The sequence below is a fragment of the Macaca mulatta genome, chromosome 10 (genome assembly GCF_049350105.2).
Source record: "Macaca mulatta isolate MMU2019108-1 chromosome 10, T2T-MMU8v2.0, whole genome shotgun sequence".
Lineage (NCBI taxonomy): Eukaryota > Metazoa > Chordata > Mammalia > Primates > Cercopithecidae > Macaca > Macaca mulatta.
Genome location: NC_133415.1, coordinates 29,700,712 through 29,727,390, shown reverse-complemented (window position 1 = coordinate 29,727,390; position 26,679 = coordinate 29,700,712). Strand labels below are relative to the sequence as shown.

Sequence of the window (26,679 nt, the reverse complement as noted above, 5' to 3'; positions counted from 1 at the left end):
GATGCCAGAAAAGACCCCGTGGAATAAGAGAAACCCCAGGACAGCAGACAGACTCTCTGACCCCCCAGGCCTTTGCCCCACACACAGGCTCCAGAACTCATGTTTGGCTGGAACAACCTGAGGGACCAAAACGCCCGAGCATCCCACAGAGCAGGGGAGCCAGGCCAGAAAAGTGACCTCAGAGGTCGCTGTGCAGGAGAGACACACAGCTCTCTTCATCTGCTCAGGGGACAGATGCCACCCAGAAGGCCCTGTCAGGATGGCAGGAGAGGGCAGGGTCAGGGCGCTGACGGTCAGATGTCCGTGTGGGAGGCCAACACCCCGAGACATCTCAGGACAGGTGATCAGAACGTGTCTAAGGTGAAACAGCTCCCAGTGCAGATCAGGACATGGTGGAAAACACCCTGAGCCCTCTGCACGGCACAGACCCTCGGACGCACAGCCCCGGAACAAGCGCACCCCAACATCTCATCATACACTGAGGTCAGGGGCTCCCCGGCTGGACACCGGGACTCTGACCCCCTGCTCCTCGTTCACCCCGCAGGTCAGCCCAAGGCTGCCCCCTCGGTCACTCTCTTCCCGCCCTCCTCTGAGGAGCTTCAAGCCAACAAGGCCACACTAGTGTGTCTGATCAGTGACTTCTACCCGGGAGCCGTGGAAGTGGCCTGGAAGGCAGATGGCAGCGCTGTCAACGCGGGAGTGGAGACCACCAAACCCTCCAAACAGAGCAACAACAAGTACGCGGCCAGCAGCTACCTGAGCCTGACGTCCGACCAGTGGAAGTCCCACAAGAGCTACAGCTGCCAGGTCACGCACGAAGGGAGCACCGTGGAGAAGACAGTGGCCCCTGCAGAATGTTCATAGGTTCCCAACCCTCACCCCACCCACGGGGGCCTGGAGCTGCAGGATCCCAGGGGAGGGGTCTCTCCTCCCACCCCAAGGCATCCAGCCCTTCTCCCTGCACTCAATAAACCCTCAATAAATATTCTCATTGACAATCAGAAATCTTGTTTTATCTCGCTTTTTCTTTTCTCACGTATAATTCCTAGCCTTTCCTGCCTTCTCAGTTTGGGATGGAAAGAATCCTGAACCCAGTGGGAAAGTCCCCCAGGTGAAGGGGTTCTCAGTCTCCTGGGTATCTCTGCAGGTGGGGCCTTCCTCACCCAGACACCACTTCCTCAGCTCTCCACTGTACCCCTGAGCCACCAACCTTGCTGGCTGGGACCAGGGGGGTGTCACACTCTCCTAGATTCTGTCTTTCAACAGAGACCTAACCACGCATCACACGGCACTGCTCGCATGCCTTCTGTGTCTGCTCCGGTCTCTGGGCTGAAGAGTTGCTGGTCTGGGACAGGGGATATGTCTGCTCTTTGTCACATGCCAGGTCCCTGACATGCATCCCTGACGCTGTACACCGAGCCAGTGACTCCAGGGAGCTCTCTGTGTCAGAGGGATCCATGATCCAGAGCTTCATGTTGTCCTGCAAGCATCTGGTGGGATGTAGGTCTTGCAAAACTGGGAAATACCATGGTTCAGCACCAGGATGCAGGACGGTCCTGAGAGGGAAATCAGGAAAAATGAAGGGGTCTCTGAGGAGCCCAGATCCGTGGGCTAGAGGCAGAAATAAGGGTGAAGAGCACCTATGAGTCAATGTCATGGTCTCAGCAGGAACAGAGTTGAAAATTCCCATTCCACACGAGACCATTTAGTAGGAAAGGAGTCCATACTTGTGCTGCCACCGGAAGCACTCACAAGGCTTGGACAATGAAACATACAGGTGCATTTCCTAGACTTGACGACGCACGTCCAAGAAAAGGCGATGAAAAGTTCTCTACTAGGGAAATCATTTCATATGATAAAACTTAGCTTTCCTAAAGTCACATTTATCCATCTGGCAGCTGAAAAAGCCCCATAATATTCTGCAAGGTACTCGTATTTCATGGAACTACTTTATGCAACATAAAGTGAGATTTAAGAACAAAGGTGTTACGGCTGTATGATCAGATGGCTGTAGGTTCAGGGTCAGGCTCAAGGTCTGAAGGAGGCCATGTCAAATTCATGACGAGAGTTGGAGCTGGGTCAGACTAGGTCAGGGCTATGTGAATGTGGGTGGAGGACTACAGGCAAGGTCAAGGCATCCAGGAACACTCAGCTCCCCCAGACCCTCCTGCCCACTGGGACCTTCTCCCTCCCTCGTTCACAGTGGTAGAGGCTTCCTACCCAAACTGCTACGGAGGCCCTGGATGACTGTGCGTTCTTCGTGCCCAGGCAAACTTAGACTCCCTGTCTCTGCCTCCAGCACATCAGGGATGTGGCATCTGCCTTCACCAGAGCTGCTGGGTGGCCCTGACAGGCCAGGGACAGAGCCTACAAAGACAGGAAACTCTGCAGTCACAATGAGACACAGAAAGGGCCCCTTGGTGCTTGATCACAGCCACCTCTCCTCCAAATCCCAGCCTCTGAATTACAAGAAGACTGAAGGGTTCCAGTGGCCACAGTCCTTCTCTAAGCCCGTTTCACAAATGAGAAAACTAAGACCACCCCAGGAGGGCCAGATCCACAGCTCTGCTGGCTACAAAGCCACGTCTGCTTCACACCCAGCAGCTGTCCAAAGACTGACCTGCGTTATGAGTGTATATTATGAAGAACTTTGAACATACAAATAAGGAGACAGAAAAATAACAATGTCCCATGTTCTCATTGCCCAGCACTCAAAATAAGCAAATCACAGATGATGCCGACCCACCTACAGCAAAATAAATTCTCCCTTATACAATATTTAGAAAGAAATACCAGACATCAGATCTGTTCACCTGTAAGTACTCCATTACTGTCCTGGAAGGATATGGACCTTAAAATAACTATAATATCATTACCACACCTAAATAGAAATTATCACTAATTCCCTAATATCGACACATAAGCAGGGTCTCCTCAAATGCATCACAAACACCAGAAGTGCACTGACTTAGTTACATGTTGGTGCCGTTGTTTATATGAGGAGCAATATGGCACCAAATGGTAATGGGTGCATGTTCCGTCAGGCCGGTTGTCACTGGTGAATATCTCCTCAATTGCTCTAGAGCCTCCCAGCAAGGCAGGAGCTGCAGGAGCTGAGAGCTGTCTGGAGACCTTCCCGTGGTTGGAATACAGCCATGCCTCCTGGAGCAGGAACCTAGGGCTTCCCTTAGCTTTTATTTTCCTGGAAAATGATTCCAGCATGAAGGGGATTAACTTGATTCAGATTGGACATTGCAAATGGCTTCCAAGGACATGGGGCTGCTGCCAGCCAAGTCACCCATGTCAGGTTGCCACTCTTGTAGTAATGTGGGGTGCACAGGATGGTCAATAGCTACATCCCTCAGATGGGAAGTAAGGTAGAGGGTTGAGGCTTCAGTTCAGCTCCTTCTCATGAGCGCTGCAGAATGTCTGTGAAAGTCAGGGGTCTACAGCTGGGCTCTGTTCACCCAGGAGTGAGCTGCATGCTCTAGGAAGGAGCCACTTTGCACACAGATGATCCAGGGCCCAGTCATCCTTCCAGGGTGAACAATTCATGTCTTCTCTCATGGTGAATTCTAGGATTCAAGCCATCTAATATTTTTGAAGCCAACTGTCATTATATTCAATTGATGATGACAGGTGACCACCAATGATGAATATTTTTCCAGGGGAGGTCTCCCCAAGTGGCATCAGACTTCCTCACATGGCTCCAGGGGATTAAATGGCTCCTGATTAGTCAGAGGATAAGAGGTTCTGTCTTATCATGTCCCTTTCTTATTTGTCTGATGTGTTTTTCCTCCCTCAGGCCTAGGATTCCCCACTGATCTCCCATCCCTTAGTGAGAGGTGGTATTTGGAGACCACATTCTGGAGGCTCCCTCATGTCCCCATTTGAAAAAGACAATGGCAGCCACCACCCCAGTTGTCCCACCCACCATGACACCAGATTCAGGGCTGCAGGGGATGCTCCCAGGGTTACCCTAACACATGTGGCTGGCATTTCATATTGGGACCAGCCAGGCCTCACTGACCAGGCCTAGCCAACTAGAACTACTCCAGAAGGTGGGGCTGGAACCCACCAAGGTTCCCAGAACACTGCACTCTAGGGCAACCAGCCTCTCCGTGGGAGGAGAGGAGCACCCTCGGCACCACCCCATGGTGTTACCAAAAGTTGAACCATGGGTTGGGGTTCAACTTTGCAGAGAAGAGCCCACCTATCCCATCTGTGGAAATTCACTCCTTAGCGACACTAATGCCCTCCAATAAATTCAATCCTGGGCCTGACTGATGGTTGGCGCAAAAACCAAATCCAAGATCCCAATGTCCTCCAGACGCCTGGACTTCCAGAGATCCTGCTGCAAGTCACAGGATGTCACTGGTCCCCTTCTCTCTGTGGGTTGAGTGTGGGGGCCATGTGGACTCCCTCATGAGGAGATGCCACCAGGGTCAGTGGCCCCAGCTTCCTCCTTCACAGCTGCACTGGGGGCTGGGGGTAGGGGCATCCCAGGGAGCATTTTTGTATGAGCCTGAGTCACAGTGTGTGTTATTCGGAGGAGGGACCCGGCTGACCGTCCTAGGTGAGTCTCTTCTCCCCTCTCCTTCCCCACTCTTGGGACAATTTCTGCTGTGTTTGTTTGTTTCTGCGTCTTGTCTCAATTTGTAGTCAGGCTTTCTCCCTGGATCCCAGGCCTGAGCAAGGACCTCTGCCCTCCCTGTCAGACCCTTGCCTGCCTCAGCAGGTCACTACGACCCCTTCACCTCTGACCACAGTGGGAGGGAACTGTATAGAATGACCTCCTAAGCCACATTTGTCTGTCTCCTCTCTGTCTGTCTGTCTGTCTCTACATCTGCCAGAGGAAGGCTGGGTCTCTAAGCGTTCTTCTGTTCTGGCCTTCTCAGTCTGGGTTCTTATAAGAGCAGCATTGCTCTTGGGTTACTTTGGTTCCATCTCCTGGGGAATCAGGAACAAGGGGTCCGAGGCGGGGACCTCATGGGAGACTTTAGACAGACCCATTGCCCTCGGGGCTGCTGCTCAGGAATCCAGACCCAGAGTGAGGTAGGAGGTGGACGGGCTGCCCTGGGTGTCTGGGGGCTGCCAGGGACTGAGCCCTGAGCCAGCCTGAGACTCAGGAAACCCAGTCAGGAGGGAGAAGGGAGAAGCAGACTCTGGACACCAGAAAGCCAGGGAAAGGGTCTCCAAAGGAGAGGATGTGAGGAAGGGGCAGGCTCCTGGGTCTCTTCAGGACATATCCCGCACCCAGGGGGATCAGAGGGGGCAGAGTACACAGTGGGAAAGCCCCGCTGCTATGACCAGGTAGCCAGGACGTGGGGTGGATGCCAGAAAAGACCCCGTGGAATAAGAGAAACCCCAGGACAGCAGACAGACTCTCTGACCCCCCAGGCCCTTGCCCCACACACAGGCTCCAGAACTCATGTTTGGCTGCAACAGCCTGAGGGACCAAAACGCCCCAGCATCCCACAGAGCAGGGGAGCCAGGCCAGAAAAGTGACCTCAGAGGTCGCTGTGCAGGAGAGACACACAGCTCTCTTCATCTGCTCAGGGGACAGATGCCACCCAGAAGGCCCTGTCAGGATGGCAGGAGAGGGCAGGGTCAGGGCGCTGACGGTCAGATGTCCGTGTGGGAGGCCAACACCCCGAGACATCTCAGGACAGGTGATCAGAACGTGTCTAAGGTGAAACAGCTCCCAGTGCAGATCAGGACATGGTGGAAAACACCCTGAGCCCTCTGCACGGCACAGACCCTCGGACGCACAGCCCCGGAACAAGCGCACCCCAACATCTCATCATATACTGAGGTCAGGGGCTCCCCGGCTGGACACCGGGACTCTGACCCCCTGCTCCTCGTTCACCCCGCAGGTCAGCCCAAGGCTGCCCCCTCGGTCACTCTCTTCCCGCCCTCCTCTGAGGAGCTTCAAGCCAACAAGGCCACACTAGTGTGTCTGATCAGTGACTTCTACCCGGGAGCCGTGGAAGTGGCCTGGAAGGCAGATGGCAGCGCTGTCAACGCGGGAGTGGAGACCACCAAACCCTCCAAACAGAGCAACAACAAGTACGCGGCCAGCAGCTACCTGAGCCTGACGTCCGACCAGTGGAAGTCCCACAAGAGCTACAGCTGCCAGGTCACGCACGAAGGGAGCACCGTGGAGAAGACAGTGGCCCCTGCAGAATGTTCATAGGTTCCCAACCCTCACCCCACCCACGGGGGCCTGGAGCTGCAGGATCCCAGGGGAGGGGTCTCTCCTCCCACCCCAAGGCATCCAGCCCTTCTCCCTGCACTCAATAAACCCTCAATAAATATTCTCATTGACAATCAGAAATCTTGTTTTATCTCATTTTTTCTATTCTCACATATAATTCCTAGCCTTCCCTGGGTTCTCCATTTAGAGTGGACGGAATTCTGCACCCAGTGGGAAAGTCACCCAACGGAAGAGGCTCACAGCCTCCCTGAGTCATCTTCTCAGAGGGTCCTTCCTCTCCCAGTCACCCTTCCCCCAACTCTCCGCCATACCCATGACCCTGGCATCAGCTCAGACCAGTCCAACACCCTCCTCAATTTTACTTTTCAATGAAGACCTGATCACATAGAACCCAGTTTCCAATGTGCCATCTGTCTGGTCATGTGCCTTTGCTAAAGGGTCACTGCTCAGAGACAACGGGCAGTTTGAAGTGAGATCCCACGCCCCCATCATCCCACACCCTACACAACCTGCCAGGGAATCAGGTGAGCTCCTTGTGCCAGTGGGAACCATGATCCGGAGCAGAAAGTTGTCCCTGCAGAGTGGGTCCTGAAATGCAGTTCTTGCCCACCTGGGAAGGATGTGGAACCTAGTGAGGACAGAGTGGTGGCCCCGAGCGGGGTATCAGGGAGAAACGAGGAGTGTTCCAGGACCCCTGCTTTGGACTAGAGACGGAAAACCCTTGAGCCCAGGCCAAGATCAGAGCAGGAACAGGGTTGAACTTCCCTGTCCCATCCATGATATCCAGTTAGGAGACCATTTACTAGGTGAGGGGTCCATGGTTGTGCCATCACCAGGGAGACATGAAAAGGCTGGAAAATGGAATCCTTTAGTGTAGTTCTCACTTTCACAATGCACATTAGCTATGAAAGATGCTAACAAGTCCTGCAGTTGTAAACAGTTCTTTTTTTTTTTTTTTTTTTTTTTTTTTTGAGACGAAGTGTTGCTGTGTGGCCCAGGCTGGAGTTCAGGGGTGTGATCCCGGCTCACTGCAAGTTCCGCCTCCCAGGTTCACGCCATTCTCTTGCCTCAGCCTCCCGAGTAGCTGGAACTACAGGTGCCCACCACCATGCCCAGCTAATTTTTCTATTTTTAGTAGAGACGGGGTTTCACTATGTTAGCCAGGATGGTCTCAATCTCCTGACCTTGTGACTTGCCCTCCTCAGCCTCCCTAAGTGCTGGGATTACAGGTGTGAGCCACTGCGACCTGCCAACAGTTCATTTTATATAACCTTGCAAGTCAAGAATTTTCTATTCACTGTCTCAACCAACTTAGCCCTAGGGTGCTCTTCAAGACACTGATATTCGTGTCACTAGTGCTGGGACACGGGCCGAGGCTGAGGCACACAGATGATTCGTTGTGATCAAATGGGTCAGGCTCAGGGTTAATACTTGCCAGGTCAGAAAGAGAGCATAGGGCTGTGACCTCAACCATGAAGAGTCTCAAATTCTAAAGTCAGGGGACACAGTAGAGTTAGATTACGGTTATGGCTGGAGCCACGATGGCCAGCCTATGGGAGGGTAGGACTCAGGTGGACTGGACTGAATGAGAAAGGTACCATCTCAAGCATAGAATGGGCATCACTGGCTATCTGATGGACGCTGTGTCAAAATCATATTCACCCAAGAATCAGGGCCAGGTCACACAAGGTCAGGGCAGGGTAAGTGTGAATTAAGGGCTACAGGCAGGTCAGGCTTTCATAAGACTCAGCTATCCTAGACCCCACCCCACCAGGGTCCCTCCCTCACTCACGTGACTCAGCCCCTCCATGTGCACCTACAGCCTGATGTCAGAGACACAATCGTCCCAGGGTCCCCGACAGTGGATGAGATGGCCTTGAGAGATGTACTTCCCAGCACTCCTCATCAGTCTTGGGCGCTGCCAGGCCCCTTCTTGGTGCCTCCAGCACATCAGCGATGTGGCGGGTGCCTTCACCAGAGTTGCTGGGTGGTTACGCCAGGCCCGAGACAGAGCCTGCAAGGGCAGGGAACTCTAGGGCCATAGTGGGGCAGAGAAGGGGCTCCTCTTGGAGCCTAATCATAGCCACCCCTGCCCGAAATCACAACCTACAAGTTAGAAAGAAACTTAAGGGTCCTGATTCCCACTACCCTGTCTGGCCCCATTTCATGGATGTGAAAGCTGAGACTCCAACAGCAAAGAGGACCGCATTGCTCTCCACCTTCTCAATGGCCCTGCTGGGTAGGAAGCCAGACTCCCCTCTGGATGTCCCCTGGTACTGTCCCAAAACTAATCTCTCTCATTACTGCCTTGTAAGACATTATAGGAAACTGACAGTAAGAAAATTTAAAAACAGGAAGATAATACAGCTCAAGTTGACCCACCCACAATCAAGTAACCTCTTTTACACAGTTGTTTGCAGCAAATTGTAGACATCATGCCCATTAGTCTAAACATTCCATTTGTGTCTCTAAACATATGGACCCCAAAAAAACTACATTCTCACAAACCTAAATAGAAATTGTCAATAATTCTTTCATATCAAAAAAAGGAAGTTTCCCATCAAATACTTCACAAATGTCCTATGTTTCTTTCACTAGACCTGGGTTTGTGTTGTTATTTTGTGGTTTTGCATTTCATTTCTATGAGGATTCCATACAGTTGGAAATTGTGACTGGTGGCTGTGTTTTTAGACCTGTTCTGTCTGCAGGTATCTTCCTAGTTGATTTTTAATTTCCTTGCAAGGCAGGAGCTACAGGAGCTGAGGGCTGGTCCCAGGACCTTCCCACAGTCAGGATGCAGCCTGCTACCTCCCCAAGCTGGAACCAAGCGCTCCTCTCTGCTTCTGTGTTTCCTGAAAACGGATTCTTGGACAGAAAGTTTTAACAAGGCTCAGTGTGACTTTTCAGCAAGACTGCTTGGCTAGTGGGCTCCCATATGGGGTCATCTATTTGTGACATTAGCTGGGCTTTGCACTTAGTATCCAGTGCCATTAGATGGTATACAGATGCAAGGTGACCGCACTTCAGTTCAACCACCTTTTCCTTCTACTGAGCATCTGTAAAGGGTGTGCCCTCATATGTTCTGTGCTCCTCTGGGAGTACGATTCTTATTTCAGTAAGAAATAGCATAGACATGTTGAGTCTTTCCTTTCATTTATAGCATCTTAATAATGATGACCGTGTTGCCTGCCATCTTGTGAAGATGAACAATTATTTCATGGTGAGCTCAAAGTTATGTTACTGTATATGACTCACTTGAGTCCACCATAGTTCTGTTTTACCGATGATGACAATGACCCACCATGGCCCACTGGGTGCCTCTTCTGGTGGCCCCAGGATCCTCCTGAAAGAACCCAGTAGATCTTGACAGCTTTCTGCTCTCTGTTCACAATCTGTCCTGGGCACATCTTTCTCCTGCCTTTGTGTCTGTAATTGCCCATTAACCTCAAGTGGACTGGTCCCCGTAAGTGGGAGGTGGGATTTAGTGACCACACTTGGGGTGCTACTCACACAGCCCTTTTGAGTCAGAAACTCCAGACATACCCAAAAATGAGACGAGACCCTGAAAGGGTAACAGGGGCTTGCTTCCAACTTTTCCGTGGAGGTTGAGGCTGGCATTTCATACTAGAACCTAGTGAGCCCATCCCAAACTAAGACAACACCAGGAGGATAGAAGTGAGACCCCCTGGTGATGTGGTTGTGGTCACACTGGAGCTTCCCATGACTGCTGGCTGTGAGGCAAGCTGCCCCTCCTCTAAGGCACTCACTGGGGACACTTGAGGACGCCTCCAGCTCTTACCCTGCAGTCACACCAAGAGATCAGAGTTACAACCCTGTAAGTATAGACAATCCCTGTCCCCTTCCGTGTCACTTCACTCCTTCATGAAGCAAATGCCCTCCAAAGAGCTCATTCCCATTCCTGGGTCACAGTCACATGGAAAATCTGATCCAGATACCAACTTCCTCAGGCCTCTCCATTTCCAGACGTCCCATTATTGCATACATGGGGTTGACCATCCCATCTCAGCTCCAGAAGGGGAGGCAGGTGTGTGGACTCTGCTGAGCAAATGCCCGCCAGGGGCAGTGGTCTGGCTTCCTGCATCATAGCTTCAGGTGGGGGATGGGGAGGGGGAGTTGGGGGCCCCAGGGAAGAGTTTTTGTATGAACCCGTGTCACGGCATTTGGTATTCTGTGGAGGGACCCAGCTGACCATTGTAGATGAGTGTCTTCTTCCCTTTCCTTCCCTGCTCTCGCCAAGTTGGTGGCAATTTTATTCTGATTTCGATCTTTGTCTGTGACTTGCCACAGCCTGTGGTCAGGGTTTCCTTTAGAACCTCGGTCCTGGGAGGCTAATCTCTCCCCTCCCTATTCAGAACTCCTGTATGCCTCAGCTGGTCACTGAGACACCTTCATCTCCTCTGACCCCAGAGGCAGGGAGTTCCAAGACAAGACCACACTGGTATGTCTCATGAGTGACTTCTACCTGAGAGCCATGACAGTGGCCTGGAAGCTAGATGACATCTCCATCACCTAGTGTGTAGAGACCACCACGCCCTCCAAACAGAGCAACAAGGCTACCTGAGCCTGGTGCCAGACAGTGGAAGTCCCACAACCTCTACATCTGCCAGGTCACGCAGGAAGGGAACACCGTGGAAAAGACAGTGGCCCCTGCAGCATGTTCTTAGGTATCCGACCCTCACCTACCCACGGGGTCCTACACCTGCAGGATCAGGTCACGTGTCTCCCCTCCTACCCCAAGTCATCCAGCCCTTCTCCCTGCACCCCTAAATCCCTCAATAAATATCCTCATTGGCAACAAGGAATCCTGCTCCCTCTTTTCATTTCTTATCTACTATTTAATTTGCAACCTCCTTGAATTCTCAGTGGGGATGAGGAAAATCCTGGTGCCCAGTTTATTGGGTGAGAAGTCCATGGTGGTGCCATCACCAGGAACTTGTGGAAAGGAACTGGGAATGGAAACTCACAGGTGAATTTCACAGATTTTCACAACACAGGTTGGCTAAGCAAAGACACTGACAAGCCCTGCAACAGGGAAACAGAAAGTCCAGAATCCTGCTCAATGTCCCAGCCAACTCAGTGAGCCCTAGCATGCTCTGCAGGATACTGGTGTTCATGTCACTAGCTCTGGAACCTGGGGTGAGGCTGGGGCACACAGGTGACCAGTTGTGATCAAATGGGCTTAGAGGTTCAAAGTTAACCAGCACGTGGCTGAGATCTCAACCATGAAGTTCCCAATTCTAAAGTCAGGCTCTAGGGTGGAGTGAGTGTGTGCTTGGTGTGTGGCTGAGCCTGTGATGCTCAGCTTGTGTGAGGGGAGGACTCCGGTGGACTGAGACAAATGAGCAAAGACACTGTCCCAGGCACAGAATGGGCATCCCATGGTTGTCGGGGACAGTCTGTGTCAGAGCCTCATTCTGGACGAGAGCCAAGGCTGGGTCACACAAGGTCAGCACAGGGTGGGCGTGACCTTGGGGCTATAGGCAAAGTCAGGCTTCCACGGGACCTCAACTGCCCCAAACACCCTCATCCCATCAGGCCCCACTCCCTCCGTCACTCACGTTGTTCCGTCGTCCCCTCACGCCCTGCACCATGGTGCACGTGCAGCCTCACTCAGACACCCCCTCATCCCAGGGTCCCTGACAGCGGGCAATTTGGTCCCTTGAAGGCCTTGACTGCCTCGGTGAATCTATAGTGACCGGACCGGGACCCCCACTGTTTCTGGTTCATCAGGGACAGGGCAGCAGCTGCTGGGTGGCCAGCCAGGGCAGGGACAGAGCTGCAAGGCCTGGGGACTTTTTCCACAATGATGCAGAAAGAGAGGGGCCCCTTTGGAGCTCAATCTCAGCCACCCCTGCCCCAAATCACAGCCCTGAGCTGAACTGAATTTCAGGCACCCAGAGTTCCTCCGCCTCTGTGTGACCCATTTCACAGCTATGAAAATTCACAACCCCATGGGAGACACGGTCCCAAGCTTCACCCTCTCTATAAGATGCTGTACGTTTTGATGATGAAGATCTCTGAACACAAAAATAGGGATACAGAAGAATAGTAATGACTCCAAGGTTCCCATCACCCGGTCCCCAGCATCACCCATTTTCAGATAATGTGGACCCTCCCACAGCCGAATAACTAAACTACTCCCTCAGGCAAGGGCATGAAGCAAATGCTAGTCATCACACACTTAACTGGAGAGAATATCAAGGATTTCTTGACATCAAAAATAGTTAATGAAGGGCTCATCAAATGTCTTGTGAATATCATTGTCTCTTTTTAGTTGACTCTGTGGTGCTGCTGCATATTCATAGTTTTAATTTAGTTTCTATGTGGATTAAATACTTGATGTTATCACTGGTGAATGTGTTTTTAGGCCCATCCCATCTGCAGGTATCTCCCAAATGCCTCTGGCTTTCCCTGGCAAGGCAGGAGCTGCAGGAGCTGCAGGAGCAGTGAGCTGGTCCCACAGTCGGGATGCAGCCGCCGCCTCCCTGAGAGGAATCCAGGGCTTCCCTCAACCTCTCTTTTCCTAAAAAATGGTTCTAGCATCAAAAGACTCAAGGGGGTTCAGGCTGGACATTGGTATAATCCCTTCCCAGGACATGTGGCTACTTCCGGAAAAGCCACCCATGTTGTGTTGTCATTCCTTTAGTGATATCAGCTGCATTTGATGATCAATAACTTCGTGCCTCAGATGAGAAGAAAGGCAGAGGGCCGAGGCTTCAGTTCACCTCCTCCTCATGAGGGCTTCCTGAAGGGAGGGCCCAGCAGCTGCACTGTGCACTCGGGAGTGTGCTTCATGCTTTGGGAGAAAGAAAAAATGTACATTCTTCCCTTTTGTTCAACACTTTGATAACTGATGATCTGATGCCTAGACATCCTTCAGGGCAAACCGCTGGTGTGCATGTGAGGACATCTGACATGCGGGTTCCACTGCGGTTATATTGAATTGGCAATGACAATGCGGCTACAAAACATGAACACTTACCCACTGGGCACCTCCTCAGGTGGCATCTGATTTTCTCCCATTACCCCAGGAGCTTCCGTGGCTCCTGATTTCTCAAAGGATGAGAGGTTCTGTCTCATCATGTCCCTTTCCTGCCCCAGGCCTGGGATACCACACTGACCTCACATCCCTTCGCGGAAGGTGATATTTGGAGACCACACTCGGGAGCTCCTTTATGTCCCCCTTATTTCAATAACGCAATGGCGGCCACTGCCCCACCTCACCTACCAATATCAGAACAGGTTGAGGGGTGCAGGAGATCCTTCCATTTCACCCTGGACCTGGAGGATGGGGCTGGCATTTCCAGTGGGGACCAGCCAGGCCTCACTGGTCAGGCCCATCCCAACTAGGATAAGCCCAGGGAAGGTGGGGCTGAGACTCCTGGAGTCACAGCTACATTCATGGGAAGGTTCCCAGGACGCCACACTCTAGGGTAACCTGCTTCTCCCTGGAGGGAGAGGGTACTCTCTGCATCATCCAGGGTGTCACCAAGTAGTCAGTGTTGAGTCAGCTCCACCAGGGAGACCATTTTTCCCTGACCACAGAAGTTTACTCCTAGTGACATAATGCCCTCCAGTAAACTCATCCCCATGGCTACATGATGGTTGGTGGGAAAACCAAATCCATTGTCCTCCAGGAACCAGGATTTCTAGGGATCCTGCTGCTGGTCACAGGATGTCTCTGTGGGGATGAGTATGGCAGCCGTGTAAACTCCCTCATGAGCAGATGCCACCAGGAGCAGTGGCCCCAGCTTCCTCCATCACAGCTGCAGCGGGGGTTGGGGGTAGGGGCGTCCAGGGAGGGTTTTTGTGTAAGTCTGTGTCACAGCATTGGGTGTTCGGCGAGGGGACCAAGCTGACCATCCTAGGTGAGTCTCTTCCCCCTCCTTCCCTGCTCTCCCCAAAATATTGAGAAATTTTCTGCTGCTTTTGTTCTTTTCTGTATCTTTTGTTGACTTGTGGTAAAGCTTTCTCTCTGGAGCCTAGGTCCTGGTCAAGGATCTCGCCCCTCCCTGTTCAGACCTTTGCCTCAGTGGGCCACCAAGACCCCTTCACCTCTGGCCTCAGAGATAGGGCACTAGACTGGATGAGCTACTGAAACTCATTCGTCTGTCTGCCAGGGCCAGGCTGCTTCCCTAAAACTTGCTCAGTTCTGTCCTCCCCCCGCCTGGGCTTCTGACTGTCTACCGAGCTTTGTGCAAGGGAAACTGAGGCCCCATCTCATGGGGGAGAGGGAACAAGGGGCTTGAAGAAGTGACCACCTGGGAGACTTTAGAAGGACCTGAAACCCTCAAAGCCAAGATTGGGAAATGGAAAATCAGTGTCTCAGGGCCCAGTCCCCTGGACTGTGGGACTCCAGATCCAGGCTGGCAACAAGGTAGGAGGTGCTGGGGCCTCTCCAGATTTCTGTGGGCTCCCAAGGAGAGAGCCCTGAGCTGGCCTGGGACCCATGAAGCCCTGTCAGGAGGGAGGGAAAGGCTCTGGACATGAAGGAGCCAGGCGAAGGGTCACGAAAGGCCATGGCATTCTGGGAGGTGGCTGTTGGGTCTCTATGGGAGGCAACCCTAGAAGCAGGAACCCCTGAGTTCACTGACAGGCAGATCCCAAGGCACAAAAACTGTAGACTGACCCTAAACACAGAGAGACTCTAACACAGACTCCACAGAAAAAGAGCCCAGGACAGACAGATAGTGGGACTTGGGTAAGCGAAAGCCCTGACTCCACTGCAGAGGCTCCAGGAGATGTGGGTACAAACAGAGCCCTTAGGTGAGAGACCCACTCTCCCCTAATCACGAGCAGCTGTGTCAGGTGAGAAAAGTTTCCACACGGAATCTGACAGGAGGCTCACAGAGCCCAGAGAACACAGCCAGAGCCGGACCACGTCAGGATGACAGGGTGAGGCAGGGCCAGGAAACTGAAGGTCCGCTGTCTGTACAAAAGCCCAAGTCCTAGGAAAGTTTCCAAGCAGGCGATGGGCAGGAGTCAAGCTCAGGGGTTTTCTGACTGACCGAGTTCTTTTAGGAACATCATGTCATACCCTTCTGAGACAGTGTGGACCACATCTGAGAGGTCCTGCACTGGCACTGGGGGGCCTGAACACTCACACACTGATGTCAGGGGCTCCCTAGGTGGACACCAAGACTCTAACCCCCTGCCCCTCATCCATTCCGCAGGTCAGCACAAGGCCACCCCCTTGGTCACTCTGTTCCCACCCTCCTCTGAGGAGCTCCAAGCCAACAAGGCCACACTGGTGTGTCTCATAAATGCCTTCTACCCAGGAGCCATGACAGTGGCCTGGAAGGCAGATGGCACCCCAGTCACCAAGGGCATGGAGACAAGCACACCCTCCAAACAGAGCAACAAGTATGCGGCCAGCAGTTACCTAAGCCTGATGCCTGAGCAGTGAAAGTCCCCCAGAAGCTACCGCTGCCAGGTCACACACGAAGGGAGCACCGTGGAGAAGACAGTGGCCCATGCAGAATGTTCTTAGGCCCCCGACCCTCACCCCACCCACAGGGGCCTGGAGTTGCAGGATCCCAGGGCAGAGGTGTTCCCTCCCACCCCATGTCATCCACTCCTTCTGCCAACACCCAATAAACCCTCAATAAATGTCCTCCTTGTCAATCAGAAAACATGCTGTCTGCTCATTTATCCACGTTCCATCCTAAATTTGATTATCTCCAACCAAAGGTGAACGGAGTCCTTTGAACTTGTGACAATGCTCCCTGGGAGCATCCTGATGTTTCTCTGAGTCATACTTTTTCCATCACCCCATCCCCATAGAATGTTCCAGAATAAGGAAATAGTCTTCAGAAGGACCCAGGCATCTTCATTCTTACCCATGTCTCCACTGTGCTTCCTGCTGCCCTGTGAGCACATCCAACTCTGGATGCCCAGGGACACACCCTCCTTACATCCCTACGGCCCTGGGAGAACATCTCAGCTCCCTTCTTTGTTGCCCTTGGCCCTCACTGTCCAGATGCCATCCCTCTCTCAAGGTGTTTGTCCATCCCCCTCCAAGGCCATGTGGTCACCCCACCTGTATTCTTCATCAAAGCCTAGACCATCTCCCCTTCTCCATGACTCTGTTCCCGTCATCCCAGGGACCCTACCCTCCACCCCCACAAACCCCCCTTGTAACAATCACTGATGGGACGCTTACCCCCTCGACCCTAGTCACTCACCCCACATCCCCCTCTGGGTGCCTCTCATCCCAGGTGTCACTGGATGTCCCAGCTGTATTCAACATTTGCAGGGGACAAGGGTCAGCTCTGCTCCTCACTGACGCCACTATGAAAGTCTAATGTCCTGCTGGGCACAAGTGGTCAAATGACTCCGATGAGTTCGAAGTCAAGAGTCAGGTTCTGGGGTTATGCCAGGAGCTTGCGTGAAACTGATTTGTCTTCTGAAGAACTCAACATGGGATCTGAGCTATAATACGCACACACGTGCACTCGCACACCATGCACACAAACATACATGTTCATGTTGGGCATCTTTCTGGAAGGATCAGGAAGGGCCCAGGTAGAAGGGGCTGCAGTCAGGCCCAGGTCAGGACACGAGCAAAGCAAATCTGGGACCTGCAGTCTCCAGGCTTTGGGACTAGGGGGTCACCCCTGGATATGGGAGGGTGGGGCAAGGTTTTCTGTCCAGGCCAAGGGTAAGACAGAAGATGTGGAAGGGATTCTGATCAGGGATCAGCAGGCCACATCTCAGCGGTCAGGGGAGGTGCTTGCTGTGGGGAATACTGTTGGAGACGGCAGGGTGCCAGGTGTGTGTCCCAGGTGTGAGCTCTTCAGGTGATGGGCCCAGACCAGGATGCAGGTCCAGGCTGTGTGTGTCCAGGCCCTGCACTGCACATGTCCATCCACTGTGGGTGCCCCCCGTGCTGGTGACACTCCTGAGCACAAGCTGTGTAAGTAACCCATGCATGTAGGGTATGTGTGTAAGCTGAGGGAGCTGAAGGGGACGCAGAGACCCCACACACCTAGAGCTCCTGGAGGAAACCACACTGCCAGTGAGGCCTATGGCCTCCCTTGAGGAGCTCTCCTCTGGGCCACTGCAGCTCTAATCCAGCACACACCCCATAGGTAGGAAGCTGTCCTCATAGGCTCAGGAGGGGGACCTGGGCAGTGACCTGTGAGCTGCTCCTTCAGGACAGCTGTGCCAAGGATGCTGGAGCTCAGGCCTTACAGTGGGGTCTGTGTCCCTGTGGTCAACGTCATTCTCCGCACAACCCCAGTCCCCATTCCAAGCCTAACCCACCATGACCTCCAGTGCTGAGGATGTGGGGGGCATCAAGGACCCTCCCCACCATTCCCAATCTCTCAAAGGGGTCCCAGATGCACCATGTCAGTGGTATCACCGAACCGCTCACCTCCTCCTCCTCCCTGGCATTCCTGACACCAGCTGATCCAAGCCACACAACTCCCCCTCAGAAATGCAATTACCTGGGAGACAATTCCACACAGACCTGTCAACCCTTCCCATGACTTGGATGGATGAACTCCCACGCCCCCAAGGAAATGATATTCGGGTCAGTAGAAGGTGACCCCTTCACCCCACCTGTGGCTCACCCACCTCACCCACCCATGAGAAAAAGGGGCTGGACCCTGCATCTTGTGAGCAGCTGCAGGGTTGCAGGGGGGTTGGGTCGGGTGTATCAGGAGGGTTTGTGTGCAGGGTTATATCACAGTGTGATGTGTTCGGAAGTGGCACCAAGTTGACCGTCCTCGGTGAGTCCCCTTTTCTATTCTTTTGGGTCTAGGGTGAGATCTGGGGAGACTTTTCTCACCTTTCTGTTCTCTCTAGGGCAGGGGTCTCAATCTCTCTGGGGTCTGCCACCATTGCCTTTTCTCCTGGCTCTAAACTCCTCCGGCCTGTCCCTTCTTAGGCACTTGGTGGGGCATGATGGGAAGATCCCAGTGACCTTTTCCTGCTCCCTGCTGAGGCCTGAACCTGCCGCTCTCACTTACAGGGCATTCTCCCCTCGGCTCTGGGATGTTCTGCTCCCTCACACGGAGGCTCCCGGCCCCAAAGACCAGCAGAGCAGGGGCCCTGGCTAGGGCACCAGGGCCGTGGGACAGGAGAAGGATGCTGGAAACAGTTCAGCTTCCTAGGGTTCTGGGTCCCAACTATGGGGCTGCTTTAAAAACCAAGAAGGGAGACCTTTGACTGGGGACTTGGGGAAATGAAGGGGGGACAAGGATGGAGAAAAAATGTCCTGTGAGGTGGCCCCAGGGTGCTGGGTCCCTCCTCCCCCAGGACAGACAGGCTGCCATGGACAGGGTGGTTCTCAGGATATTCAGGCCAAGGTTAGAGCCTTCCCATCCTACCAAAAAGGAGAGACCCCAAAGCAGGTGCTGAGGGAGGCACTCCTCGTGGGCACAGGTGACAGGGACCAGTCAGGACAGACAGATGTCTTAGCACAGCCAGATTTCCCAATATGATAAGGAGACCCCATATAGCAGACACAGCGCTAGGCTCAGAACAGAAAATATACTTCCCATGAAAGCCCTCCAACTCCTGGACTCCCAGGGAGCCGGCTCCTGGGACTGACACCCCGTCCCCACCGAGGGGCCCCTGTGGGAAAGTGGGGCAGAGACTGCAATGATGGTGCCAGGGGGACAAATGGGAAAGAAACTCACTCATCAAAAGGGAGGAGAACCTAAAGACAGGACACAGATGCCCTCATGAGTAGACCCAGAGGAGGGACCTGGCAGGGGATGTTCAGACAGAGACGTCCCCCAAGGAAAGATGAGGGCCCATGGCTGAACCCAACCAGCGTCAGGGAGCACAGGTGAAGTGAGAGCTGGGTGATAAGGAGGGGAGAATCTGAAGAGGAGGCTGGACAAAAGAGGCCTGATTCTCCTCAGTCCTCAGATGCTGAGGAATTTCTCACCAGGAGGTGAGGGTCCCCACCACTGCCAAGTTGACCTCAGTACAGCAAGACCCGGCCTAAGGTCCCTATCCTGGGCCTTAGTCCTTCATCCACCTGAAAACTGACGTCAGGAGCTCCCCAGGTGGACACTAGGACTCTGACACCCCTGCCCTTCATCCACCCGGCAGGTCAGCCCAAGGCTTCCCCCTTGGTCACTCTGTTCCCGCCCTCCTCTGAGGAGCTCCAAGCCAACAAGGCCACACTAGTGTGTCTGATCAGTGACTTCTACCCGGGAGTCGTGAAAGTGGCCTGGAAGGCAGATGGCAACTCTGTCAACACGGGAGTGGAGACCACCACACCCTCCAAACAGAGCAACAACAAGTACGCGGCCAGCAGCTACCTGAGCCTGACGTCCGACCAGTGGAAGTCCCACAAGAGCTACAGTTGCCAGGTCACGCACGAAGGGAGCACCGTGGAGAAGACAGTGGCCCCTGCAGAATGTTCATAGGCTCCTACCCCTCACCCCACCCACAGGGGCCTGGAGCTGCAGGATCCCAGGAGAGGGGTCTCTGCATCCCAAGCCATCCAGCCCTTCTCCCTGCACTCAATAAACCTTCAATAAATATCTTTAGTCATCCAAAAACCTTGGGTTTTGTGTTTTGTTTCTGTTTATACATTTTCTACCCGAAATTGGTCCAACCTGCAAGATGAACAAAATTATTTTAGACTTGTGAGAATGGAGTCTGGATTGTTTCTGAGAGGTAGTTCCACCATCACCTAGAAAGGCCCAGAGAATATTCCAGAACACAGCCTTGAGAAGCAGGTCCCAGGATTGCCCCTCTTTCCTATACGTGTTGTGCTTGTGTGGACATGTCCACCTCCAGCAGCCTGGGGCGAGCTCTCCTTGGTTCCCCATGGCCTCCAGAAGAACGAGTTCCCTCCACGGATCATCAGGTCTCACTCCCTGGACAGTCTCCCTCTCTCAAGGAGTCCTTCCTTGAGAAGTCCTTCCTTCTCAGCAGCCTTTCCAATCCACGAGTCCTTGGTCTCCCCTACTCCTTAGGGGCCCACCCTGTTCCTGACTCCCAGGACCCTGCCCTCTACCCCCACATCTATCTCTGAAGCAGGCACAGCCTGGACCCTGATCGTCTGGACCCAAGTCACACACCCCACAGGCCAGCTGGGTACCCTTGGTCCCACATGTGTCACCAGTGTCCCTGTTATACTCAAGTGCCCAGGGAAATAAGGGTCAACTCCACGCTCACCCCTAAGTAGTCAGTCCAAAACTGACCACACCTCAAATACCTAATGTCCAGTTACCCATGGATGGTCAGTGGGGCTGGGGAGGTCAAGGTCAATCAAGAGATTCCTGAGTGGTGCCATAGACGTGCCTGTAAACCAATTGGTCTTTTTAAGAGCTGTATGTGGGATCTAAGAACCGGGCTGATTATTGTCCTGGAAGGTAGCACAGGATGAGGGGCCCGGGCAATGAAACAAACACACATACACACATATTCACAAACATAAACACACATGAACATCTCTAGGCACACAGGTATTCACAAACAAACTTGCCTGCGTGCAAATACACACACGCACACACACCCTCCTGTGCTATTTAGAATCATTGCCACATGGGCATCCCACTGGGGCTGTGCTGGGCATCCAGAGGACTCGGTTCTCCAATGGGGACCAGCTCCACATTCCGTGTGGCATAAACAGGCTTCTGACTTCTTCCATGGTGACAGTCTCCAAAGGAGCTGAGCTGGGACACATGGCTTCCTCCAGGACGAAGAGTAGCAGGGGACCCAGATGTGATGTGCAGACATGCCTCCTCCCTCTCCCCTCTCCCTCTCCCTCTGGGGGTGGAGGGATCCCTAACTTCCAGTCAAGTGTGCATGCATGCATGGAGGGGCCATCCACCTCACCCTCCTATCGGCCAGATCTGCTTCACGACAGGGCCGCTGGACCTGGGCGCCCAAGCAGCTGCAGCGGGGAACGGGTCAGGTGTGTCAGGAGGGGTTTGTGTGTGGGGCTGTGTCACTGTGTGTTATGTTCGGAAGAGGCACCAGGCTGACCGACATCGGTAAGTTTCTCCGCTTCTCTCCTCTCTGAGATCCCAAGTGAAATGTGGGGAGATTTTTCCCTTTCCTGTCTGTCTAAGGCTAAGGTCTCAGCCTGCCTGGGTGTCTGGAATCTTTGCCCCTCCTCGCCTGGGCTCCTGGGTCAGTGTTGTCACCCATCCTCTCCTGGGGTTCTGGCCTCTCCTGTGGTTCTGTCCTCTGTAGGTCCCAGTTATGGGGCTGCATTAAACAGTGACAAGAGGCCTCTGACTGAGGATGTGGAGAGATGGGGAAGGAAATGGGAGGAGGAAAAGACAGAGGAAGAATATCCTGTGGGAAGGTGGCCCCACAGTGCTGGGTCGCACGCCCTCCCCCAAGACAGGCAGGACACCATGGACAGGGTGGTGGGTCTCAGAAAACAGGCCCTAAACATGGACCCTTACCAATTCCTCCACTGGAGGAAGACCCCAAAGCAGATGGCCAGGACTCCTGGTAGGGACAGTGACTGGGACAGATGCCTGCTTGTCAGGGAAACCCACTGGAGAGTCAGATCCCCCATGTAACTTCTCACAACATGAAAACTCTTTCGAACATACGCAGTTCCACATTCAACTCAGGGAGTCAAAAAAAAAAAAAAAAGTCCTCAATTGGAAGTCTTTGATCTACTGGAATCCATCCCTCAGGACTGACACCCTCTCACCAGGCAGACCAGAGGGGTCTCTGCAGGGAGGTGGGGTGGGGGCTGCAATGATGGCGCCAGGGGGATGTGTGGGGAAGAAACCCACTCCCGTGAGAGAGAAGAGCCAGAACCCAGGACAAACAGCTGCCCTGTATGAAGAGACAAGAACAAGGGGAACTGGTAGGAGGCACTGAGACAGATACCCCCAAGACAGACAGATACCCAGGGTGAGATGTGGTCCTGGACTCCATCCCATCCATTGTGGAGCGAGCACAGGTAGGGTCTGTAGATGATGGAACATATGAAAAACAGACAGATCCAAGAGGGGGTCTGTGACTCCCCAAGAGTGGGGGGCACTGAAGAGCCTCCCATCTGAGAGGGAGTGTCTCCACTCACCGCTGGCCTGACCTCAGTCCAGCAAGTGTTCGGCCTGAGGTCCCTGCCCTGGGCCTTAGTCCCATGCCCACTTCAAGACTGAGGTCAGGGGTTCCCCAGGTGGACACCGGGACTCTGACCCCCCCTCCCCCTCATCCACCCCGCAGGTCACCCCAAGGCTTCCCCCTTGGTCACTCTGTTTCCGCCCTCCTCTGAGGAGCTCCAAGCCAACAAGGCCACACTAGTGTGTCTGATCAGTGACTTCTACCCGGGAGCCGTGGAAGTGGCCTGGAAGGCAGATGGCAGCCCCGTCAACATGGGAGTGGAGACCACCACACCCTCCAAACAGAGCAACAACAAGTACGCGGCCAGCAGCTACCTGAGCCTGACGTCCGACCAGTGGAGGTCCCACAACAGCTACAGCTGCCAGGTCACGCACGAAGGGAGCACCGTGGAGAAGACAGTGGGCCGTGCAGAATGCTCTTAGGCCCCTGACCCTTACCCCAGCCACAGGGGCCTGGAGCTGCAGGATCCCAGGGGAGGGGTCTCTCTCCCCATCCCAAGTCATCCATCCCTTCTCAATAAATATCCTCATTGTCAACCAGAAATCCTGCTCCTTCTCTTTTTTATCTCACATATAATTTGAGGCTTCCCCTGCGTTCTCAGTGTTGGGTGGGGGGAATCCTGGCACCCAGTGGGAAAGTAGCCCTGAGGGAGAGTCTCATAGCCTCCCAGGGTGTCTCCTGATGAAATAGGCCAGGATAGGAGAAATCTGATCACTGAACACCAGTCCCTCTGCCCTTTCACTCCTCCCCCTTCTCCTCAAAGCACAGGCCCCCTCTCTCTGCCTCCTTCCTGGAAGGAGTTGTCTCTGGCGGGACCTCCAGTTACACACTCTTATCTCTGCCCTAACAGAGATCCTTCACCCACCATCTCTTTTCCCAGCCTGAAAACCCTGCTCCAGGCCTGGAGCCTCTTTGCCCCTGGCCCTCCTCCCTCTGTGCCCAGCTCAGCTCCCACCCACCCTCGCCCCCTCCCTTTCATCCCTGAGAGCCAGACTGTCCAGGACACTATAGCACCACTGACTTCTCAAGCTCTTAAATGAGGGATCCACCTCAATTCCGAACCTGACAGCAGGTTCAGACACCTAAGAGGAATTGGAGGAAGCCAGGAAGGAAACACACAAAAGGCCTACAGGAGGCTCTGGACGCTTGCAAGAGACAAGCTCTGAACTGCCTAGGAACTAGTGCAAGGAAGGTAATACGCACTTCATCATTTCTGTAAGTTTAAACAAACCCTTTGCTGAAGGGAAGGTGGTGCTCTCAAGGCTGAGGCCAGGGATCTCTTCACAACTAAAAGTGGGAAGATGTTCTCTCCAAGGCCTCAGTAGTAATGGGATTTGAACCCTGAGGCATGCACAGGTAACTGTCTGGCAGCCCTAAGACATGGTGATTCTCTCAAGTGCATGAACAGAAAAGTCACTGGCCATCTTTGGGAACATCATTTTTGGGAACACTTCTCCATGGGATCCCGGGCCTTCACTGGAAAACCAGGTCCGTCTTCAGGACTTTCTCTGCGAGTTTCCCTGAGTCTGGGGCTCCAGCTGCTCTCTCAGAGGAAGGTGTCGGTGGATAGAAGACGACCCAGCTCCACCCAGCCCTCCCTGCATGGTCCCTCCTCTGTAGAGTGGGGGCGCCTGCAGGGGTCAGGCCTGGGTCACGATGGGTGAGGCCTGGGAGGGGGGCCCTCGTGGCATCCTGGGGAGTCTCTCCCACGGCTCCTGTTTGACTTTCCTCTGGTTGTTATCACAAATGACCCCTAAATTAGTGCTTAAAACATCACACATTGATTCTCTCCTAGGTCTGGAGGTCAGAAGTCCAAAATGAGTCCTCGATAGCTAAAATCAGGGTCCCAGCAGGGCAGGCTCCTTCTAGGGACTCTGGGGAGAATTCGTTTCCAGGACTTTTCCAGGTTCTAGAGAACAAACTCAGCTCCTGGCTCCTTCCTCCAACTTCAGAGTCAGAGCTCAGCCTCTTCAAATCTGTCTCCTGCTCTTCTCTCCCTCCCTACCTACCTTCCCCTCTCTCTCTCTTCCTTCCTCTCTCTCTCTCCCTCCATCCCCACATGTCTCTCACTCTGACCCTCCTGCCTCCCTCTTTCTTTTATAAAGACCCCAGCTTGGACCCACCTGGATACTCCAGGATCATTTCCCACCTCAGACTCCTTAACGCCATCACATCTGCAAAGTCCCTGTGGTCACACAACATGACACATAGGTCCAGGACTGGGACATGACTGTCCTGGGGGGCCTAATTCAGATGACCACAGCTCCTTTCCCGAGTTCCTCTTCCTTTCTCTGTGCCCTGCCCAGTCCAGACTGAGCGACTCCTGGATGCTGTCCCAGTCCAGCCCCAGCCCTTCCTGTCCCTGGTCTTTTGTGGCCCCTTCTCCTCCTGGGGTTCCAGGAAGACACTGGGAGTTTAGCCACAGCTCCAGGGCACTGTCTTCCAGCAGGCCCCCTGAGGCTAAATGCTCTCCAGGACAAGCCACCCTTAGAGGAAGATCCTGTTGTGATCCTCACCCTAGGATGGTGACACCACAGCCCAGAGAGCCTCAGTGACCTTCCACAGGCCACAGCAGGGATTCAAACCTGGCCTGCCCAACTCCAGACCTCAGCTCTGGACCCCAGGTGCCTTTTTGCCCTCAGGCCACCTGGCCACGCCCACCCACTTCATCCCACTGCCCTGGTTACAGGCCTCCCTGTCTTTCTCCATGTGGAGGAAAGGCTCCCAGGATATTCCAGGGCTCCAGGTTCTGATGAGAGTGTGGGAGGGGACCAAATACCCAGCCTCAGGGCCTGGGTTCACCCCTGCAGATGGCAAATCCCATCCACTCGTGGGAGTTCACCAGTTCCTTCTTAGAAGACACCAGCCTGTAGCTACCTTGGCCCAGGAAAGTCAGGAGCCAGGCCCACCACACATGGCCATGGCACATGTCACCTGATACATGAGATGCAAAGTGTAAGGTGGATGGGCCAGGGATGAGTGCCCCCAACTCTGCCTTCCTCCCCACAGGCCCACCCATGAGGCTGAGCAGGGTGGCCCTAGACCCAGCCATCTTCAATCTGTTCATCCACTGGCATCCCCACCACCGTCCCCTCAACATGCACAGGATGCCAGCCACCCAGGCCAGTTCCTGAGGTGAAGCAAGTGACGGGGGTACTTGTTCCTGCCCAGCCCAGAGTTCAGACTGCAGATGAGACCCCCTTGAAGAAAACAAGGGGCAGGGGATACTGGGGATTCCTTGTGGTCAGCAGAGGTGGCCTGGTGGCAGCAGCAACCTCAAATTGGCCCAGGATCTGGACCAAGGGCTGGAGGACAGAGAGAGAACGGGTGTGTTAGAGAGGTGAGTGGGAGCAAAGATATAAGAGTGACCACAGCGCCCCTTCTTCCCACAGGGCCACAGCAGTGCACAAGAGCCCTAATGGAAGAAATCTGGAGGCTCACCTCAAAGACCCCATACTCTGTCCCCCATGTCACTTGGCCTGCCACCCTACTTAATACCCAGGAAATCCTTGGAGTCTGTGTCACATAGGTGGGCTTCCTCCCTGGAGAGCTCAGAGCCCACTAGACCCAGGCCCCCATCCCGGGACCCGGGATTCAAGTGACAGAGTTATTGGGCCAACAAGGGATGGAGGGGGAGAGGGGCCTTGGGTTGGAGAAGCCAGATTCCTCATGCCCCTTCTCCTTCCTCAGGATCAAATATCATGGTCAGGGCACTTGGGGGAGGGGCCAGGAGAGAATCCCCTCTTCCTAGAAACCCCATCCCATTCCTGGTTCTGGATCCAGGGTTTTCAGTGTCCCCCGCCTCCAGGAGAGTCAGTCCCTGGCAGGTGGCTCCCCAAGCCCAATCCCCTCCATTCCTGGTCCCAGTGGCTCCCTCAAGATCCAAAACTTCGTGACAACATCTTCAGTCAGGGACTGCTCTTCCAAAGGAGGAGCACATGGAGCTCTGGGTCTGGGGCCCCAGCACCGAGCACAGTAGGTGTTCGAGGGGGCTGTTGAGTGGTGGCATGTGAGACTCTCTGTAGAACCCCAGATTCAGGTTCATGTGCCAGATATGCAGCTGAGGTCCAGCACTGAGACGTAAGTGCTTAAGGATAGACAAAGATTTATTTGATTTGGCCAAAGTAAGAAGGCAGGAGAGAAAATCCCTCAACTCCATGTTAGCAAAAGGATGAAGCAGGGAGTTTCTATGTGGCCAAGGAGTGAGGGAGGTGGCATTTCAGGGGAAAAGTTTGTGTTTCTTCAGTCTCAGGTAATACCTTAAGCAACCAGATTTGTGGGCAACAGGGACTGGTCTCTATGTCCTTAAAGACATTCACTCCTACAAAATACTTTTGTGACTCTGAAGTTATCTCCTCCTCCTCCTTGACAAAGAAACA

General features: G+C 53.7%; 2 protein-coding genes, 1 long non-coding RNA gene, 2 pseudogenes and 1 gene segment (V, D, J or C); 5 read left to right on the top strand and 1 right to left on the bottom strand.

Annotated features, from left to right (window-relative positions):
• The window catches only part of LOC106996055 (immunoglobulin lambda-1 light chain-like), an 801,838-nt gene extending 800,833 nt beyond the window's left edge, over positions 1–1,005 (top strand). Inside the window, exon 5 of the mRNA XM_077950588.1 lies at positions 545–1,005. Within this exon, the coding sequence (XP_077806714.1) occupies positions 545–864 (320 nt within the window). The 3' untranslated portion in view covers positions 865–1,005. The remainder of the gene's footprint in view (positions 1–544) is intronic.
• Positions 1–19,761, top strand: part of LOC114670549 (immunoglobulin lambda-1 light chain-like) — a 349,019-nt gene extending 329,258 nt beyond the window's left edge. For 3 of the 4 annotated variants that reach the window (XM_077950583.1, XM_077950585.1, XM_077950584.1), the window contains exons 3-4: positions 17,939–17,973; positions 19,307–19,761. In XM_077950583.1, coding sequence (XP_077806709.1) covers positions 17,939–17,973; positions 19,307–19,626 — 355 coding nt within the window. In that variant the 3' untranslated portion in view covers positions 19,627–19,761. Of the gene's footprint in view, positions 1–17,936; positions 17,974–19,306 lie in introns of all 4 variants that reach the window. The other variant, XM_077950582.1, reaches the window with a different exon arrangement.
• Positions 1–26,679, bottom strand: part of LOC144331918 (uncharacterized) — a 184,348-nt gene that overhangs the window by 48,822 nt on the left and 108,847 nt on the right. The gene's annotated exons all lie outside the window — the stretch shown is intronic.
• On the top strand, positions 4,354–6,337 carry LOC107000555 (immunoglobulin lambda constant 6-like). The segment is given in 2 exon segments: positions 4,354–4,576; positions 5,877–6,337. Coding segments are annotated over 2 exon segments (528 nt in total).
• Positions 13,353–15,962, top strand: LOC144331912 (immunoglobulin lambda constant 6-like; annotated as a pseudogene).
• On the top strand, positions 21,021–22,843 carry LOC708771 (immunoglobulin lambda constant 6 pseudogene; annotated as a pseudogene). Its single transcript, XR_013398853.1, has 2 exons — positions 21,021–21,204; positions 22,403–22,843. The product of XR_013398853.1 is annotated as an immunoglobulin lambda constant 6 pseudogene (transcript).